Source organism: Monopterus albus, unplaced genomic scaffold (assembly GCF_001952655.1).
Source record: "Monopterus albus unplaced genomic scaffold, M_albus_1.0 scaffold53.1, whole genome shotgun sequence".
In the NCBI taxonomy this organism is placed as follows: Eukaryota; Metazoa; Chordata; class Actinopteri; order Synbranchiformes; family Synbranchidae; genus Monopterus; species Monopterus albus.
This window is the reverse complement of record NW_018127933.1, coordinates 1788310-1808810: the sequence shown is the minus strand read 5'-3', so window position 1 is coordinate 1808810 and position 20501 is coordinate 1788310. Positions and strand designations below refer to the sequence as shown.

At 43.7% G+C, this 20501-nt stretch overlaps 1 protein-coding gene across 2 annotated transcripts in view; it reads right to left on the bottom strand.

Annotated features, from left to right (window-relative positions):
* Window positions 1-6: 6 nt before the first annotated feature.
* LOC109961232 (1-phosphatidylinositol 4,5-bisphosphate phosphodiesterase gamma-1-like) overlaps window positions 7-20501 on the bottom strand; it is a 29791-nt gene continuing 9296 nt past the window's right edge. The window contains exons 2-32 of one of the 2 annotated variants that reach the window (XM_020601908.1): window positions 19503-19652; window positions 18627-18720; window positions 16116-16163; window positions 15319-15403; window positions 15116-15196; window positions 14262-14296; window positions 13892-13964; window positions 13704-13799; window positions 13495-13613; window positions 12585-12670; window positions 12277-12397; window positions 11636-11804; window positions 10409-10528; window positions 10225-10332; window positions 9915-10099; window positions 9138-9338; window positions 8929-9048; window positions 8613-8796; window positions 8308-8385; window positions 7700-7803; window positions 7531-7627; window positions 7377-7443; window positions 6545-6711; window positions 5641-5737; window positions 5334-5558; window positions 4541-4686; window positions 4348-4462; window positions 4092-4253; window positions 3834-3922; window positions 3320-3504; window positions 7-1177 (exon numbers count right to left, since the gene is read on the bottom strand). In XM_020601908.1, coding sequence (XP_020457564.1) covers window positions 1117-1177; window positions 3320-3504; window positions 3834-3922; window positions 4092-4253; window positions 4348-4462; window positions 4541-4686; window positions 5334-5558; window positions 5641-5737; window positions 6545-6711; window positions 7377-7443; window positions 7531-7627; window positions 7700-7803; window positions 8308-8385; window positions 8613-8796; window positions 8929-9048; window positions 9138-9338; window positions 9915-10099; window positions 10225-10332; window positions 10409-10528; window positions 11636-11804; window positions 12277-12397; window positions 12585-12670; window positions 13495-13613; window positions 13704-13799; window positions 13892-13964; window positions 14262-14296; window positions 15116-15196; window positions 15319-15403; window positions 16116-16163; window positions 18627-18720; window positions 19503-19652 — 3668 coding nt within the window. In that variant the 3' untranslated portion in view covers window positions 7-1116. Of the gene's footprint in view, window positions 1178-3319; window positions 3505-3833; window positions 3923-4091; window positions 4254-4347; window positions 4463-4540; window positions 4687-5333; window positions 5559-5640; window positions 5738-6544; window positions 6712-7376; window positions 7444-7530; window positions 7628-7699; window positions 7804-8307; window positions 8386-8612; window positions 8797-8928; window positions 9049-9137; window positions 9339-9914; window positions 10100-10224; window positions 10333-10408; window positions 10529-11635; window positions 11805-12276; window positions 12398-12584; window positions 12671-13494; window positions 13614-13703; window positions 13800-13891; window positions 13965-14261; window positions 14297-15115; window positions 15197-15318; window positions 15404-16115; window positions 16164-18626; window positions 18721-19502; window positions 19653-20501 lie in introns of those variants that run through there. The other variant, XM_020601909.1, reaches the window with a different exon arrangement.

Below are 20501 nucleotides of genomic sequence, written 5' to 3'. Positions count from 1 at the left end.
TCTCAATTAGAGGAACAGACCTCAGTCTATAAATCCCTTTAAACCCATTTCATGAGTAGTGGTCCGAGCCAAGCGAATGGACTCCTCCAGTTTTAGTTTTCCTTTAAACAACCACAGTTTCAGTTGTGGCAGAAGCAGTGCCTTTTCTGACGCCTTAAACATTAGCGTAACTGTACAAAGCACCACATCAAAGGCACATACATGATATTTCTTTTTTGCTACGTGTGCCCTCCTGCTCCACTTTTCATCCAGTTTTTTTTAATTCCATGCACTTGTGTAACCTGAGTTTTCTTCTCCCTTTTTTCTTACTAAGGTCTGAAACACAGTAAGAGTGAATTTGATCAGCTTCAAACTGAATTTCCAGAGCCATCTATTGAAATGTTTGAGTTTTGCAGCACTTTTTATCACCAACATTAAAAATGCCATTTTCTAAACTTGTCAAGAAGCTGATGGTCACATCTAGGCCAGATTATTTATTTTAATCTGTACTGGAGAACATTAATCATTCAAAATTAACATTTTCAGTTGCTTTTGACTTCTTGTTCTGTTGCCAGAAAAGTTATAAGTGGCAGACTTTCACTGCCATGAAGTGACAAATAATAGTTCTACTCATTTAATTAGTTATTAGACTGTTTAGCTTTTTGATAAATAAATGCTCCTTTGGTACCAAAATGCCAGAAAATAGTGAATAATACCTGTTAATTCCTGCAGCACAATGTAGCTTGTTTTTCAGACCAGCTGGCCCAAAATGATTAGCTTGTTATAAGATAACACAAAGAAAAGCAGCAAATGTTTGGCTGAAACTTTGAAAACTGTTCTTGATTAATTTTCCATTGATCCATTAATTGAATTATTTTGGCTCTAACTAGCTTCCATTTCACTCTCGGCATTTTTCAGACTGAAGTCTGATTGTTTTTATAGCTTAGTTGTGTGAGTTGTCCATGAGATGCTTCTGTTTGTCACTTCCTCCTGGTGCTGTAAAATCCCGCACTTTATTATGAAGGAAGATTGCATGTCACTGCTGGTTCTTTGAGGCCATCACTGCACAGCACTGGTGGCAGCAGGTGTCAGGCACCAGTTGTGTTGGAGTTGGGCGCTCTCTGTTGGGTGGGAGGGTTAGTTGCGTTTTGCTGCCACCTGCTGCCTCAGCTTCTCCCTCCTCTTCTTCTCCGTCAGCCTGCAAAACATTAGTGTTTAGGGTGCTGTGGTTGCTTACGGCATCATCCTGTACCTGTCTTCAAATCAGACAAATTAGGATTACATGCAGATTTAGATTTGAGTTTAACTTTAAACTTGCAACAAGGTAAAATAAATGAGTTTTACATAAAGCAGTGCAACTTTTCCAGGGAGATGCACCTGTACAGTCTAATCCAATTCATGACAAGGATTCTGCCACTGTTCAGGATGAAGGCGTGTCGATTAAATTGTATGTTTCCACATCGTGGCCGTAGTTGGTGTTAGTGTTGTACTGAGCTGAATTATAGTCACAGGTGTTTCTAATATTCTGTTGAGGGAGATATCAGCTGCTAAGAGCTCCTATGTATTCACCAGCATGTCGTGGACTGTGGCCTTTCAGAGCTTGTTCTGCTGAAAGCTGCTGCTCTGACTGAACCAAACATTTACAAAACGGACACTAAACGATGAGCTGAAACTGTAGTGCAACTGTAGATTCAGGAGTTTAATATTTGTTTGCTCACTAATATGAGCGAAATCTTTCACATTTTTTAATATTATCACTAGATGCATAGTAAATTATCACTTAGACACTTTAATCCAAACTTATAGCTTCTCAATTGAAAATTGGGGGAGCTAATATAGAACGAGTATATGAAATTAAATTTCTAGGTGTCATAGTTGATGACAAATTCTCCTGGAAATCTCATATCAGATAGATTCAGCACAAAATAGCAAAAAATATATCGATCTTGGCAAGGGTTAGATATATTTTGGACGGGAAAGCACTACGCATTTTGTATTCTTCATTGATTTTACCATACTTAGAGTATGGCGTTGAAAACTGGGGAAATACATACAAAAGCTCACTTCAACCATTGTATATATTACAAAAAAGAGCGATAAGAATTGTGCATAAGATGGGGTACAGGGATCACACCAATGTAGCTTTCATACAGTCTAAATTGTTAAAATGTTTTGATTTAGTGGGATATAAGACTGCTGTGTTTATGTATAAAGCCAGGAACAATTTATTACCTGGTGGAATTCAAAAACTATTTAATGAAAGGGAAGGGGGATACAATTTAAGGGGTCAGTTAAATTTAAAAATTCATGCTATACGTACAACCAAAAAAAGATTTTGTATTTCCATAAGTGGGGTAAAACTATGGAATAATTTAAGTGTGGACATAAAAAATAGTAATAGAATTGATGAGTTTAAACATAAATATAAAGGTATGTGTCAATCAAGATATATGCAAGAACAGGCTCAATGATTAATTAGATGGAACATTGTGGGTGTGGTGTATGAATGTTAACACTTTGTAATAATTCTTTAGTATATTACTTGTGTGGTGTAGAATTATTTAAGAATGTAATTATGTACGAATGTTAACACTGTATAATCTTTTTTAGTATAATACTTGTGTGGGTAGAAGTGAATCATTTACTGCTTGCAAACCAATGATGGTAAGATGATGTCATGGGGTAGGACTGGATAAGTCTGACTTCTTCCTACTCCATTCAAGCATGTACTAGGTATAAGCACATTGATATTGGATTAGCATTTGTTGGATATGTGTAAAATTATGTGTGTTGACATATCAACTGTCTTTACATGCTTGAAAGAATAAATCAAATCAAATCAAATGTGAATCTGGTTATTTTAGTCCTCTGTCACGGGAAACTGAATATCTGGGATTGGGACATGTTAATGTCGCTGTGAGTTCTGGCACAGTAGAGACAAGACAATTAAGAAAACAGTTATTAGTTGCAGTCCCACAAAAAAATAATAGGGCTCCAACTGACAAACATTTTCATTAAAGAATTGAGTCATTTCGGTTTATAAAATGTCCAGAAAGTTAAAACTTGGCAACAGAGGTTGTTGGAGTCCAAGGAGACTCACATCTTTTGTTCAGCCAAATGTCCACAATCACAAGATGCTCAACTTAAAAATAGCTAATTCTTACATTTGAGAAGCTGGAACCTCTGAATGTTTTACCAGAGTTATTAATCAGTGTGCTGCTGAATCAATCAACTCATTGTTTACAGCAAAAATGATGAATTAAAAAGACATGGAATTTAAATGGGTGTCTACTCAGATCAGTTAACTGATGTTTCTCCTGTGGATACACAGGTCTGTCACCTGCGGTTTCGAGCCTCCACCAGCTCGCTCAGCTGATCCTGAGTTGCTCTCAGCTCCTCCAGACTCTGCTGGTAGCTCAGGTCTGCTGAGCCCGACCTCTCCAGGAGAGAAACCTTGTTGGACAGCTCGCTGGTTCGATCCCGCAACTGCTGGATGGACATGTACAAGTTTTCATCATCTTCTTCCTGCAGCCACAATGGACAGAGATGGTCAGACATGCAAGTGTGTCTGTGACACTGAGCAAGACTGGACTGTGTTCACATTTATCATTAGATATGGTTATTGTTTTACAAAATTCTGCTCTCCATACACGCTGAGACACACGTAATGACCTCCCCTGTCTAATATACTGTTGGTCCTTTGCATGCCACCAGAACTGCTCTGACACACCGAGGCATGGACGTCATCACTCTGGTCTTCCTACCTGCCCATGGACTAGGAGAACCAACAGTTCACATTACCTGCTGAAGTGACTTGAGTTGTTGCAGGGGATAGTGAGAGAAATGTTGAGTACCTTTGCATTGACGATCTCTATGTGAACCAGAAGTGACGCCAACTCCAGCTCCTCATTGTAGCTGTTCTTAAGAGGCACGCTCCTGTAGCCTGACAACACAACATTTAACTCCATCAACACCGAGGATGAAGCCAGACACATTTTGCTTACAAGCCTGCTGTCAAAGCTGCAGGAAAAATTCATTTTTAACTCAACACAATCTACAGTTCACAGAAATTGTTCTGTTCGGTGAGGGGGTTGATTTCATAGCACACTGACCTGTTCGTAACAGACGGACAGGATAGCTCGCCTGTGCCAGGAAGTTAGGATCGCTGAACATGTCCTCTTCATAGACGGTGAAACGCAGAAAGGAGAAGGTGGGGTTGTGGATGTCGAACACAAACTGCTTCTGCACCCACACAGGATTCAGGCCATTATCAGCTGTTTGGAGTGAGACAGAGGCAGTTGGGACTCCCAGTGCACAACCGGTGGTAAAACAGAGCTTTCACACCATCATGGCCACCAGCTTTCTTACCTACAACATCTGTCTTGCATTTGCAGCTGTCATAATCAGCTCCACAGATCTCCACCTCCACGAAGGGACACACGATGCTGCGGCCATTTTTGGGCAGATGACGGGCCCCCAGCACCTGAGTGGCGAAATGGAAGAACGTGAGAAGCTGGAGATGGCATGACTACGTGCAACAGGACCGTCTGTTTAACCTGACCTGTAGCTGGATGGTGATCGGCTCCACATGCAATGTGTCCTTGTCAAAAGGGTCAAAGACGTCATCCCTCATGATGTCGGGCTGGGGGACGTAGCCGCTGCCCCCTCCGAGCATGAACAAGGCCTGGTTCAGCTGCATAGGTTTATCTGCAGAGACACATTGAACACACATCTCAGCTCAGGAGCTAAACCTGAGACAGATTAGCCTCTCCAAGACAAACTAGTGATAGGGTCAAGTGCTCCTGGTTATAACTGAATAGGCTTCAGTACCCTGAGCAGGTAAATATTTATTAAATAGGTAAGATTTTCTTAAAAGAAGCTGTTTTTATATCAGAACTGCTTGTGTGTAGCACTGAGCTGGGATGCAACAGGTGACACTAGTGGTTAACTTGTACCGAGGTTGTGTTCCCCCTGGTGGCCACTTCTATGTACTGCATTCAAAATGCAACTACTGTATAATCCCTGCTAATCAGAAGAAGCATTTTTATTTGTGCCGTTAACGTTTCTAACTGCAAATAAAGGGTTTAACAGATGCTTCATTTCTTGTTAAAGGCTTTTTTTTAAACAATGTTTTTCTTTACAAAATTGTAAGGATTTCTACCCAAGGTGAGAAAATATGTGGAGTCAAATTGTTTTTATTTTCTGACTCTTAAGTCTGTATATAACCATAATATGAACTGACATATTAATTTATTGAGTTCAACTGTTTGTGTGACTGATGATTTTGTTGCGATTGCTGCTACATATTCCAAAATACTAACACAAGTAAAGGCCACACACACATTAACACTGACCTGGAGTCTGGAAATTGAGCGCAACCAGCTGGGAGCCACAGAGCCACATGGGCAGTGGGTCGTAGTTGGACGAGTCCAGTCTCTGTCCTCTGGGATACACTCTAGAAAGCTGACGGCGGTTGTATTGCAAGAAGCGTTTTCCCCGGGCGCGTGTGGCAAACTTCTCTGCCTTCGTCTCTGGGAAGGACGACATGTCCCGATAACACGCCTTCTCTGTCCCAATCTCTGCAAGCAGCAGGAGGTTACAGATATGCAACAGAAATAAGTGTAAAAAGGACCAGAGAGAAAAGGGAAATGTGCTCCTTACTGTCCTCATTGAACGGGACCGGTCTGCAGTAAACCACAAGATCCGACAACTCCACTGCGATCTTCTTCCTCCTCTCCATCTGTTTCTCCTCCTGCATCTGTTACCATGGAGATAAAGCAGATAATGTCAACATCACTTTAATCACTTTGTAAATGTCAGTTACTTTTTTACTGTTAGAAGTGTCAAATGTATTTTCAAGAGCATCTTGATTACATAAACAGATGGAAAGTGTTAAAGGCTGGACCTAAAACAAATTTCAGCTTCAATGTGGCGACCAGGGACCACTCCAGAAATGTTTGCATCATATGTTCGTTGAGTGCATGCACCTCCCAGAAATACTTTCTCACATCAGGTGCCAACAGATAATACCCGTAGTAGGAGGTCCTGATTCAAATCCATGTGGAGACCGAGCGTTTATTGTGTTCCTTGGAGAGTTTTCTTTTTTAGATCCACAGCCCCTGAAGATGACATCTTATATGCATCAATGCAACTTCTCAGTACTTAGCTGTTAGCCTAAGGAGCTCAATAGTTACCATGTGCAGGGGGTGGGTGGCAGTCTGTGGGCGGCAGTCTGTGGGCAAAGCTGAAATGATCACCGCTCTGCAAGTTTATGTCCATTCAGCAGGTGTTTTGATAAATTGTTCTGACTGGCTTTTTACTCGCAGAGGTTTTATTGTATGTACAGTAAAGAGGTGTTCTCTCCTTGTTTAATGTTTCACCTGCTCCCTCTCTGTCCACCGCAGCGTCTCAGCGTGTATCCAGGAGCTCGGCACTGCCCTCCGAGTCAGTCGCACATGTACGCCCGAATAACTTTTCACAGTCGCACACACTAAGGTTTACTCGCATATACAAGTGAAATGCTTGCATGGTAGAGCCCTTGTGTGTTTTGTGCAGTATCGTGTACCCGTGCATCAGCGTTCTGTGCAGCCTCCCTGATCTTGCTGACCCAGCTGGTCAGGTCCTCCAGGCTGTCGGCTGCCACGTCCAGGGTCTGCACCGGGTGAGAAGGCAGTTGCTGGGAGTGGATCGTGAACACGTAGGGCCGAGCATTCCTCCCGTCCTTAGGAATCACTGGAAAGGGGGGGGGGACGGAGGGACGAAAGGAAGCTGTCATTATCCAAAGTCAGTGAACAACGCACAGTTTCAGAGCTGCTAGTCAGATGGAGGCTTTTGGGCAGATTGCAATAGAAACCAAAACACTATTTTCAAAATTCAGAAAAAAACAGTCTGGACATTTGCAGCACAGACATGCAGTTATTTCATATAGAAAGTCACTTTTGGCTTTTCCCGTTTAGGAGTCGCCACAGCGAATCATCATACTGACTCGCATGTTGACATTTGGCACGTGTTTTACGCCGGATGCCCTTCCTGACGTAACCCTGATTCGAACCCGGGCCACAGCGGCAAGAGCGCTGCACCTTAACCACTAGCCTACCAGGGACGGCAGTTTAAAGTGATCACCCCCTGCAACATCTGAATATTTATGGGTTAAAAATGTAAACAGTTAGCCTCATCATCAGTTTAAGTTTTTGCAGCCATTTGTGTAATTATGTAATACGTAATTACATAATTAAATACAATTGAAACACTCATGGAGTAATAAGAAATTAGTAAAAATGTGTACAAAGGAAGTCAGATTGTGAATAACTGTGTCCTGTACATCTGATCACCTTAATACACACAGTCTTCAGTTCTCACTAAATGAAATGCACCAGCTGTCTGTTTACTGAACTCACCAACGTGGCAGGTGGGTACATCGATGAAGCCCTTGAGGAACGTACCCAGAGGACTGTTCTCTGTGGACTGACACGGCAAGGACATACAGGAATGAAGACTGAGAATATTTTGAAATTAATCCTTTGCTGCCTGTGTGTTTGCACAAGAACTCACTGCTTCATCCAGCTCTCTGGTGGGAGAGCTGGGCACCTCCTCCACATAGTTTGCAGGAAACCACAGCTGTTTCTTCCCACCGTAGTCGCCTCGCCACCTACAGATGACACACAGGTGAATGACAAGCGTCCATGTGTTAGAGGAGGTCAGACATCACTGACTCACTCACCAGCCGCCCTCCTGTTTGTCCACGTTGAGGATGAGCGCCTGTTTGGGGAAGCAGAGCTCGTCTTCTCTCTGAGCTCGATAGTCATACAGAGCTTTGACTGTGCACTGAAACGCAAAACAACAACATCAGTGCTTCACAGGGCTAACGCAAACTAAACTAAATTTACTGAGGAGATGTGCATTTCTAATTGGCTCAGTGTGAAGAATCTGCAGTAATCTACTGCTGTTTTAGATAGTACCACTGGGGGGCGCCAAAGTAAACAGTTTATCTACCCAGAACTCTTTCTTGACGTCTCTTCTTGCCTTCTTCCATTTGTATTATGCATGCACGAAATGGAGCTACTGCCTGCGGGGTTGGACTAAGGGCAAGATGACTGGGTGAGGGGATGTGACACTGCCGTAAATGACTTCTTTGCACATGTGTAGAACAAAACAGATCAGGTGGTGACACTCCCATCAACATGTCTAAAAGCTCAGATACCAGAGGTGGAGGTTTTCACTCGAAAAGGTTTTCACCAAACAGCAAAACGGTATGAGTAATTTTACTGTTAATTATTCAGACACTTACATTTACAAAGTACACAAGCCCTTCAGTGTGTTCTCACTTACCCGCGCTGTGGGCATCTTATTGGCCTCCACATAGAAATGAGGAGTGCGAACCTCATACAGCGCCCCATAGTCCAGCTCCTGCAACATAAACAGATAAAGAACACTTCTTTGGTTATTATGCCTGTTGTGACAAGAGCATCATTACATTTGTTTGTTGTATTTGCAGATTTTAAGCAAAGTCTGTTAAAGGAAGAAAAAACAAAAGAATAATGGGATGCTTTATGCACATAATGTTAAGTTTTGGTACTGGGCTAGAGCACAGTGTAACATCGACCTGCTCCTTTGACCCGAGCTGTGTCACTGACCGTGGTGCCCATCCGGTCCAGAGTGTCCTCATTGATGGGGTAGCGCAGTCTCATCTTGCGATACAGAGGGTGTTTTTCGTAGTAGCTCACCAGGTCGACCAGACTCTCAAACTCTGCCGAGCTGCCCAGCATGAAGAGCCGCCCTTCCTGCTGGATACGACAGTGCTTGATCTTTCCCTCTGCCCTACACACGCAGACAGGCAGGGAATGAAAAGCAACAAAAAAATGAGACAGCTTTGAAATCAAACTATTTTCATGCTGAGCACAAACCAGATGAGTTCAGTTTTGCGTCATGTGATTCTCCCTTATGTCCTACCTGAAAGAGATAGCGTAGGAGTTGTGTTCGCTGCGTTTCCGCACCAAGAAAGCACCGTCTCTGGGCACACGCATCAACATGTGCTCGGCCTGAACGCGGGACAGACTGGAGTGGTACCACCTGAAGAACAGAAACCTATTTTGTGACCTACTAATATCACCAGTTTAACACAAAGCCATTAAAGACTAGTGCAACTCTCTGTCTCTCACTCTCTGCTCTCGTGTGCGTTAGGTTGAGGCACAGGGCTGCCCAGCCTCATCTCAAATTCGTTGCAGCGCAGCGGCGTGTCTCTGTAGTGGCAGATGAGGCGGTAGAGACTGTCAAACACCAGGTTGTCAGTCAGGTAGAAACGTGTGGAGCCCAACTCCTGACGTGAATGAATCCTGCAGTGCTGGACACGACCAGAGCGCCTGGAAGAAGGTGCAATGCTGGGAGTTAGTATTTACATTTCTACCACCTCAGAGGCAACCAAAATATCTTAATAATCTGTAAGCCTACGTTTTGCAAATTTGAATGTTTCACCTGGGTTCATCCTAACATAGAGAAATCTCATACACTGGAAGCTGTAGTCCACGTTTCCCTTAAGTGCTCGTTTCAGTCAACTTTACAGAAAATGGGCGAAAGGCGACACAAATTTTCATCCACTATCATTATGTGAATACTAGGAGTCGGTTCATCAAGTTAAACAGCTGCTGGTGCTAATTCTCCAGCTGGGTGATATTACGCCATGGCATAAGAGGAGGAACAGAAGGAGAGACTGTGACTACCTTTCACATTTGGTCAAAGAACAGGTGTCACTACTCGTTTGCCAACCTTAATACTGGAACCCGGGGTTTGTGCAGATCGTCTGTGCCGCAATGGCTACAACTTGTTTATACCTAATATCTTTCCTTCACTGCGAGTCTGGACAGACATGCATGTAACCTGCAACAGCTTTTCTAGTTCCCAGTGTTTTTCGGTTTAAACAGATGATTTGTGTTACTGACCAGAATGAGAGGGTGTAGTCGCCGACAAATGTCTCGCTCTCCCGAACCAGGAAGGTGCCATCTTTACCCCCGCCCTCACAGTATTCCTGCAGCAGCTTCTCAGCCACCTGTCGACCATCACGGCCTCCACCAAGCTTCCCATGGAACCAGCGCTCGGCACAGTGCTGCTCATTGTTGTTACACTCCTGAGCAGTGACAGCGAGGAATGAGGGAGTCGAGAAGGAAGATGTCATGTGCATAATGTTTACCTGATTACCAGTTTTGTCTTGATGATAATTATCACTTCCAGCTCTGGTCACCACCTCCTTACCTCTTTTCCATCCTCGTCTTCCTCTTCATCAGCTGTCTGGTAGTGAGATGTCTCCTCTGAGTAGTAGATCTTATTACTCGTCAGGACAAAGTAGTGTGGAGTCCACGTCTGTAAGACAGAAAAACACCTGAGTAACACTGTATACCACATCAGTTAGCATATGATTCACACAGCTCATGCTCACATGGTCGATGGGATCTTCGAGGTAAAGGATGCCGTTTTTCAGCGAGTTGCTGATGTCGTTTTCTGAATAGCTGGCCGACGTCACCTCTTCGTACAGGGTTCCCTCCACCAGCTTCTTGTGCTGTGACAGAGATAAAACTTGAGACACATGAACTACAGTTTGGTTGCACGCTCATCAAGAACTAGCATTTTTTTACAACTTGCAAGTAACTGATGAGCACCTGAACATACCTGGTAAACACATGCTCATCCTATTTTGGCTGACCAGCCCAACATACCATTAAAAAGTCACTATGTTGTAAAACAGGGGTGGTTACCTGCTGATTACCTGGATCAGGTGTGTTCAGTCCATCAGAAGCTGGAAGATACCAATTCACTTTCTTTCCTCCCTCCACCTTCATCTAAGATGGTATCTTCCAGCTTCTGATGGACTGAACACACCTGATCCAGGTAATCAGCAGTGGATAGGGCAGGGGTAGTTGAAAAACAAGCAGGGCAGCAGCCCTTGAGGACCGGGATTGATCAGATTTATCACCCTGTGACATGATTAACACAGTTGCCTCACAGCAAGAAGGTTCTGGATTCGAGCCCGGGCTGACCCGGTGCCTTTCTGTGTGGAGTCTGCATGTTCTCCCCGTGCCTGTGTGGGTTCTCTCTGGGTTCTCCAGCTTCCTCCCACAGTCCAAAGACATGCAGGTTAAGTTGACTGGTGACTCTAAATCGCCCGTAGGAGTGTGTGTGGTTGTCTGTCTCTAAGTGTCAGACCTGTGACAGACCGGCGACCTGTCCAGGGTGGACCCCACCTCTCGCCCAGTGTCAGCTGGGATTGGCTCCATGACCGACCAACCGACCCCTCTCTCCCTCCCTCCCTCTCTCCAGGGGTACATAGTAGATGATGGGTGGAGAGATTTATCACCCGACTTTTAGAAATAAGACAGTCCAGTCTCAAGTATGGACATCTTAGGATGCAGCAGCTGATTTGCTCTACTTGTGACACCATTTCACGGTGCGGACCTAAATTGAGGTCCCCATGGGTAAGAAATTGAATTTTAGGGTGGCAACATGGTTTAGGGTTAGGGTGAGGTTAGGGTTAGGTTAAGGTTAGGCAAGTAGTGGTTCTGGTTAAGGTTAGGGTTAGTCTACAGGAAATGAATGTAAGTCAATGTAAAGTCCCCATGGACTACAAAACATAAACTGTGTGTGTGTGTGTGTGTGCGCGCGCGCGCACCTTGATGAGGATCTTTCTGCGCAGCTGGTAGGGCGAAGGAAGCTCCTCTGCATTGTTATCGACTGGCTTGGTGAGCAGCAGATCTCCAAACACCTTCTTAAAGTGCGTGGCCATGTTCCTCTGTTGGACAACGCTGCAGTGGTCCTCAATAGACAGGATCACAGGATACCTGCACAAACACACCAGCAGCTCACGTGTTCACCTCTGGATGATGCAAAAATGTGCTCACAGCTGCCATCTGCAGAATTTTCCATTTCCAAACAGCAGCAGTGCTGATAAAGCAGTTAGTGCTGGTCCAGATGAACTAACCAGGTAACTTGAATCTTTGTTGGAAAGCACTGGCTTTGTCACTGACAGGTGTCCCAACAAACCCAGACAACACTCACATACTGAGCATTATGGATGGATACAGTGATAACCTCAGCAGGGCCAATGTGTTGGATCACTGCGGCTTTTTTAACAAGAAGGGATGAGAAGAAAAATCCCTTAAAACAACAAACTAGTGTGTCATCTTACATTTGAAATGAAGGTTGGATCATGGTTTTAGTGAGTGAGATTTACTAACATCTGGGCCAGTCAGGACCATATGTATGTGATAAAGTGCGTAAAGGTGGAGTAAGCACCACCAACACCACACTTACTCAGATGTGACGAAGGCATGTTCTTTGATGGTATGAAGCACGTCCAGGAATTTGATCTTGGAAGTTAGCGTGTGGCCGTGGTAGATGATCGGCAGGTCATCGGGTCCATCCCAGCAGTCCACTGAGATCAGAAAATACTGTTCAAGTTGCTAGTCGAGGTTTAAGATATTCAGCAGTTTAACAGCACTATACATGAAATGAAGTGAAGTGCAGCAAAAATTTGTTGCCTTGACTTTATTCTAAAAAACTAAAATTCAACTCAATTAGTTTTCTTCAGAGTTCAGCGTTAGTAAAGTGTTGACTCTTACGTTCGATGCAGCGGCAGCCCATCCTCAGACAGCGAGCATAGGCTTCTAAAGATGATTCGCTGGAAAACTGGTCACCTGTCAGGTAGCTGGGATAATGGCAACAGGGACAGGCTCATTATAGCAATAACACTCAAGCAATACTTTGTTTTCTTGTTCTGAGTTTGTTTTGTTTTTTTTACATTTTGTCTGAACTGCCCTGACACAGAATGTGTTGGCTTGACAAACTACTTGAATGATTAACTGATTTCTGTTCTGTCTTCTGATCCATCAGCTTTTTGTTTTAGCGAGGTCTATATAACGTGTTTAGCCTGGATTAGCACGAAGACTGAAAATGGGGAAAACATGTTCTGTGTTGAAAGAAAAACTTTAAAACTGTCTTATTTACAGAATTAATTTTGAGACAGCATCGGTCCATCAGCCTCACATGATTTGCTAACTAAACCATGTTATTTCTATATGCGTCAGCACTACATTCAGTCCAGAAAGCCTGGCTTAGCAAACAAGTCTGTTACAAAAACCTTAATCCGCTTTAACACAGTCTTATTTACACATTTCATTTGATAAAGAAAGCAGCAAGTCATCAGTCCATTCAGGAGTCAGGTGGGTTTGATTCTGAATTACACGAAGGAACTTTAAATTTACTGTACCTGCTTAATGTAACCCAGTACTACTCATAGAAAGGCTTACCTTTTTTGCTAACTGCTAATTAAACTAGGTATATTTGTAGTTTCTGTTTTATGGAAGGCACCTTTTGTGAAACTCAACCTTGTCAACACCAGATGCACAAGGATGACTCAGTGTTTCCATATGTAGTTTTTCCAAAGTCTGGAGTGTTTCAATTACAGATGAGAATAACCAGTGACTCTCTACATAAGGGCCTGTGTTTGTAATGGAGGATGTGAGAACATACGTGTTGTGTGAAGAGGAGATCCAGTACTGAGACAGAGGCCGTTTCATGTCATCGTGAACAACAGGTGAAAGTCGGGCATCACACACAGAATTCTCTCTGGAGAACAGGAAGGTCAGGAACTAGGAAAACAAAGTCACATGACCAGGAAGGTAAGAAAATGTCTGTTTGGTTCAAGTTTTGCACACATTTGTATGCTTGTGCATTGCCACCTCATCCAGTTGCAGAATCGGCTCTGGCTGCGGCGCCCCCCTCATGTAGCTCACGAGAAACTCTCTGACACGACTCAGATCTGATGCCCAGGACTCCTGAAATGAGCCGGATAAAGAAGTGAGTACAGAACACTTTTTACAGAGTGTTTACTGCATTTGTGCTAACAGGCAGCAAACTGGCTCCGTACCTTCTGGTCCATCTGTAAAAACTTCTGGAAGTCGTAGAGGGAGATCTGACAGAGCTCCGGTCTGTCAACATTCCTGCAAACACAAGGTTCACGGGGTCAGACAGCCGTGGAATGAAAGTTGCACCAACAATGCCTGTCTGGCAGCTACCATTACACTAAGTATACTCATTGTAATTTATTTTATGGGGTTCATGTCCCATAGCTTTAAGAAAAACATTAAAGTACCAATAAAATGGCAAAAACTAATAAAAATGCTTCACTGTGTTGAAAAGCAAAACTTTCCCTGAAACAGCGATAAGGAGAGACTGGACAGCAAGGAGGACAGCAGTGGGGGGCGTGAAGACGAGGGGATGAAGGTGGAGGGACTCACCGCAGAGGGAAGGAGAGCTCCAGCTGCTCAATAATCTGAGGAAAAGAAGGGGCAGGGCCAGGTGACAGACAGGTGAGGCAGAAATAGTAAAGGACAAAGTGAGCGTGGTGGGGCACAAATGCACAAGGTGAGAGTAACAATGTACTGGTACAATCAGGTAGTCGAGTACTGGACTCACTCAAACTTTACTTTTCCACGTTGGGACACTTTCTACTTCCCCTTCATTTAATCTAAACAGGATCAGGGTTGCTGGTTTACGTGAGATTTATTTTAAAAGGCAATCTGTGAAATATCTGACACACACTACCCTCAGATCCTTGAGCTGGATAAAGAAAAACAATCTGACTGCTAATGTTGCTCATTACTTTGAAAATTCACATTTTCTTTATCCACATTTCCTCTTCTGTGTCTCCTTGTCCCTCCCAGTGAAGACGTGAGGAGAGATGCAAGGAAAAGACGCCAGGAGAGAGGAAACAAGGAAACATTGTTGTAAATAAATGTTTCTGAATCCCACGTCAGGCCAGCTCCAAATTATATTCAGCCTGAAAGGTCTGGAATGGTCCTGCTGTATTGATGAAGGTCTGAGGTCTGAGTGGCAACTCCTAGTATATGTAACTACTCTGATCACAGCAGCAAACCGAGCTTTATGGGGCAGACAGCTGCTGTTGGCTGCTGGAGCATCGTGCTACTGCCAGTGTTGGAGTTCTCTGCTCAGGCCTGTTTCAGACTGACCCGGGTCTCTTTTGAAACAGCGTTCTGATTTTTCTTTGACAATTCATTTACACACACTGGGCTCAGGCAGGTTTTCCACAGGCCTGTTTGTGTGTGTGAACAGACCCACAGCTGACACTTACACTCCTCTGTGCATCAAACATCAGAGTTCTGTAGAGCTGTGCGAAGTTGTGGAACAACAGGTCGCTTCTGGCCTCCACCTCCTGTGCAGATAGGGCAGATGCGAGTTAGTGACACAGAGCAGCCAGTCGAGTCAGGAGGACACACGCGCTGAAGACTGAACAACCGACATATTAAAACAAAGAGACTGGTGTTCAAGTCTGACCTGCAGCTTGTCTTTGAGGAAGCGCATGTTGGGGACTCTGTAGTTGATCTGAGGCAGCAGTGCTTTCACGTCCTTCACTGTGATGCTGGAAAAGAACATCAGTACAGTACTAAGCATGACTGAACTTTTAACCTCACACTTTAAGTCAGCATGGACAAGAAATGCCCATAAAAATGGAAATGTGAAATCTACAACAGCCTCAAAACACAGTAAACTCCCCCTGCTGATGAAGACTGTGGGACATGACTGAAAACAGCAGATATGCTGACAAATAAACTCTGAGGTGAGATCATTCTGGGGTTTATCAGCAACTACAGCAGATTAACAAAACATTCCTGACGGTCAGCAACTGAAGTCAGAGAAGCGGGTAGAGAAAAGACTCGAAGCAGAGAGGACGGCCGCCTGCTGTCACCACCCGACCTAACCCGCCTCTCCTCCCACTTCCTCTGTCTAGCTACTGTTGCTGTTGCTATTTTCACAGGAGACAGGAAGTTGACCTCTCCCAGCCCACTGCATCATTTCCTGCTCCTTATCAGGTGGCGGCAGGCTGTTTGTCCTGGAGCGGCTTCCACCCAAACACAAGCCTGGACAAATGTGAGACAGAGAACGTGTGTGCGTGCTTTATGTGGAGGCTCCGTTAAGGTCGGGGCAGAGGTGCACCAGGCTCTTTGATCACATCTGGGTCTGGTTTCACCTTCACCTTCCTCCTGCTGCGATTCACCAGCCGACGAGCATCCATCACAGGCTGCTGCTAAGGCTATGATTAGGTGCTGACATGATTGTGGCGAGTCACCCACCTGCCCTCACGGTTCCTGTCCAGGACTTCAAACTGTTTCCTCAGCCACCTACAGAGGAAGAGATGGAGACAAACCAAACATGAGACTGACAGAGCAGAGTTAAGGCAGAGCTGAAAATCATAATTTGAACTCACCTGTGTCCTGCAGAAAATGAAACAATAGCAGATGGGTTAAATGCACTTCACACTGCATCAGCACATAGTGTTTGTTTGTGACTCGTGTATTTAATGAGTTAAATTTGAAATTACCACAAGAAATATTAGTTGGATTATTTTTCCTGCAGTGATTATGCCCCCTGTACTACTGCTCTGTAGTGGGTGGGAATTTTTGGGTCCAACTATGTTGATACTGTCAACTAGTGCATGCATTAATTATTATAAGAATTAAACTGAAACTACAAAAGGAAATCACAGGCTTTGTGAAGCCTGCTTCCTGCACTGCACTGCTGCTGGCTAAGATTAAAATAAATATTTCTTAACAAAAACATGTTTACACTTTCAATTACGTATCTGGTCAAATATGTAACTACCAAAAACAAGACTTTTAGTTCATCAGCACATTCAGTGTTTGTACTGTGAATTTACTTGTGGAATATCTGTGGCCAGCACTGAGAAGGGCTCAATGTCACTTCAATACAGAATAGGAGGCACCGCTCACTGTGGTTTTCCCCGAATCTCCATTTACTCTTCAGAAACAAAAACATGGGGCTCTCCTGGATAAGTCAACGTTCACCCAGGTTTATGTTTGGCTGCCAGGTTTTATTACTGCAAATCTGAGAAATCATATTCTGTCTAGGGTGAAACAGTGGTTAGAGCACAGGGAGAACATGCAAACTCTGCACAGAACGGCCCCGGGTCGGCCGGGGCCTGAACCCGGACCATTCTTGCTATGAAGTGACGGTGCTAACCGTTGCACTACTGTGCCACCATTATGTAAATGTGAAGCAACGGCAAGAAGATTCCACTCCCCAAACTGTTTACACAACTGTCATAAACAGACAAAATTGGCCGTTTCATTTCCTGTGAGCATTTCTAAACATGTACTGCTCACATTATCCCGACAGCACAACCCTGTCCCTCTCCTGCACTTCTTCACAGCCGCTCTGTTCTGCAGCTCTTACCACAAAGGCCAACAACTGCCTCCGCATGTTTATCTGGAGCAAATATTTTCATCCCAAAATAAATATTTTTCTTCATTTCCGACCAGCAACTCCTCTTCCTGTCCAAGTTGCTACTTCTGTAGGTGCAAGTGGAAATCAGCTGTCCATGCCGGAGGTGTAGCAGTGTCAAGTGCTTTAGGAACACACAAATCTTTTGTGTGAGTGAGTCGGCCCAGAACTCTGACAATATAAACTCAAACTGAATGGATGCACAGTGTGTTCAGATGTGGACATTTGGAGGAACACTCCAATGAAAACCTGTCTCCACTGGAAGTCAGAATTTTTATCAAAGTACAGTTCTGGTGAAGCTGCAGTTAGGAAAAGACTGAACACACGGATCAGTAGCAGGAAGTAGTCAGACAAGTTTCTCTGGGTGTGTTGATGCCTTTTCTGTCATGAATCTGCAGGTTTCATCACGTTAAATTTGAGACCTTTTTTCTGACAACTGAACGCAATTTAGGGCCTATTTCACCCTTATACTGGCAAAAACAACTATGTAAGAAATATCAGGTGAGAATTCACATTGATTATGACTTAGTTACTTTGCAGTAGTTCTTGAAGAAAGAACTACAACATAGTATAAATATACAGTACTACAACAGTTTGTCACCCCAACATTTCAGGCAAAACATGTCAAAGCATAACTGAAGTTAATGCAACATCACACAAGTAATGTCACCTGAATGTTTAAATAATCGGCCTAAATAAATAATTTTTAAAGCCTAAAATTCAGATGATTGAATTCTAAACTTCTAATGACCCTGGAAATCCAAAACTAGACTGTCTACAAAAGGAAAGTGGGGCTGAAAATAATGATTACCGTAATTTCCGGACTATAAGCCACACCCACTAAATGCAAGACGAAAAAACAGTTTGTACATAGCCGCAGGTGTCCATATTGTAACATGAGATATTTCGACAGCCAGATCGATCGCCTGTAACTTGAAGCGGCATCATACGCCTTTCGTCACGTGTTGTCCATGATGAGGGTGTGTGCATGAAGCTACAAAAGTAGCGGCTTATAGTCCGGAAAGTACGGTATCAATCTGTTGATCACTTTCTTGATTGTTCCATTAATCATTCACTCAAGTCAAGAGTCAGAAAACAGTGGAAAATGTTGATCACGGTTTCCTAGAGGCCAGTGTAATGCTTCAAATGTCCAACATTCAGACATGTTCAGTTCACAGTCAGAAGAAAATCAGCAAACAGTCACACTTTTGGATGTGAGAACCACTTTTTGTCCCATTTTTACCTGACAAATTAGTTAATCGATTAACAAAACAAACCGGTTTTGTATTCCAGCAGACAGACTGGATTTACAGATGATAACGGGCATGCACATTGACACGCACCTGTCCATCTGCTGTGGTGCTGGCGCTCTCTGAGTGTCGACCATCAGCCAGCTGAGACCAGTGATCCACATGTTGACCTCCTCCTCACTGAAAGCTGTACAGACAGAGAGAGACAACAGAGGGAGCAAACACCTGACCGTGAGCATAGGCTGGTGTAGCTTATATCTAAAGGCTGCTTCCAATTTACTGGAACTTGCCATGGGTCTTATTTTTGTAGTTTTGTCATCACTTTTAATGAGCTATAAAATAAATGAGACCTGGAAACAGTGTGAGCTCCCCACAAGTGTCAGACAAATGATTAGACGAGACGCTGGAGGTAGAGCCAACAGGAAGCCCATCTGAAATGTTGTAATACTCCTTAACCGCAGGCGAAAACTGTGTGCTACAAGAGTTGGTCATATTTGAACCGCAACGCTGTAAATTGATGCATGTTCACAGTGCACACGTGGCGACTACCGATAAAATTATTTTGCTTGCAACTGGTGATGGTTTAAAAAAATATTTTTTACCCATGACAGAGATGCGACTGTGTTCCAGGATGTCAGAAATGAACTTGGCTGCAACCAAAACTATAAACATGAGACCCACAAACCACATGAGTCCTTAAAATACATTTTAAGGCAAATACAAGGCATCATGGTTCCACCTCTCAAGGCAACTTGATAACGAATCAACAGATCAGTCCTCAAACTGCTTTCTAAGAACCAAATTAGCTGGATGGGAAATAACAGGATAATTTTAATTTGAATTAGTCAAATCCCATTTGAAGAACAGGGCCCTGATACTGGTCAAATGAAACAAGGATGCTGTGTGACCTTCAGCCTCTAGTACAGTGAAGAACATGTTCAAATGTAACACACACACACACACACTGACCGGCCAAACTGAGCGTCCTGAGGCGGAACTCCAGGCCATACAGCACGATGAAGCAGTGGGCGGAGTCCAGTTTACGAGCTTCCTCCGGGTAGCGCTCAAAGTCACGGGAGCCCTTCCCCAGCCGCAGCTCCCGGATCTCTCGAATGTCAACTGAAGGAGGAAGGAAGGACAGTGTTACATGAACACAAATACTGTGCACATCCATAAATCACAGTTTGGCTTTGTGTTTCTTTGAACCCAGACACAAACCTGTAGCTGTCGGTGGCAGGGCGCCACCATAGGTCTGCAGAGGATTTTAACAGCAGTCAAACAAAAAAAAAAACAAAAAAAAAAAAAAAACAGCTCGTCCTTTGTGTCTGTGATTAGTTGAAACAATCCCTGAACCTCACAGCTGAGATGTCTCTTCGCTTTTAGATGGAATAAGTCACTTTGTGGGTAAACAGTGGAATTTAATCCCTAAAAGACCGAATCAAAACTCAACATATTGTTTATTCCCATCATTCTACTCACACACTAATGGTAAAAGACTTTAATGACTTTACTGTACAGTGAGGAACAGAAGTATTTGAACACCCTGCAATTTTGCAAGTTCTCCCACTTAGAAATCATGGAGGGGTCTGACATTCACATTGTAGGTGCATTCCCACTCTGAGAGACAGAATTAAAAAAAAAATTCACATTGTATGATTTTTAAAGAATTTATTTGTCTTGCACTGCTGAACATAAGTATTTGAACACCTGAGAAAATCAGTGTTAATATTTGGTACAAAAACCTTTGTTTGCAATTACAGAGGTCAAACGTTTCCTGTAGTTCTTGACCAGGTTTGCACACACTGCAACAGGGATTTTGGCCCACTCCTCCACACAGATCTCCTCTAGATCTGTCAGGTTTCGGGGCTGTCGCTGAGCAACGCGGAGTTTAAGCTCCCTCCAAAGATGTTCTATTGGATTGAGGTCTGGAGACTGGCTAGGCCACTCCAGAACCTTGATATGCTTCTT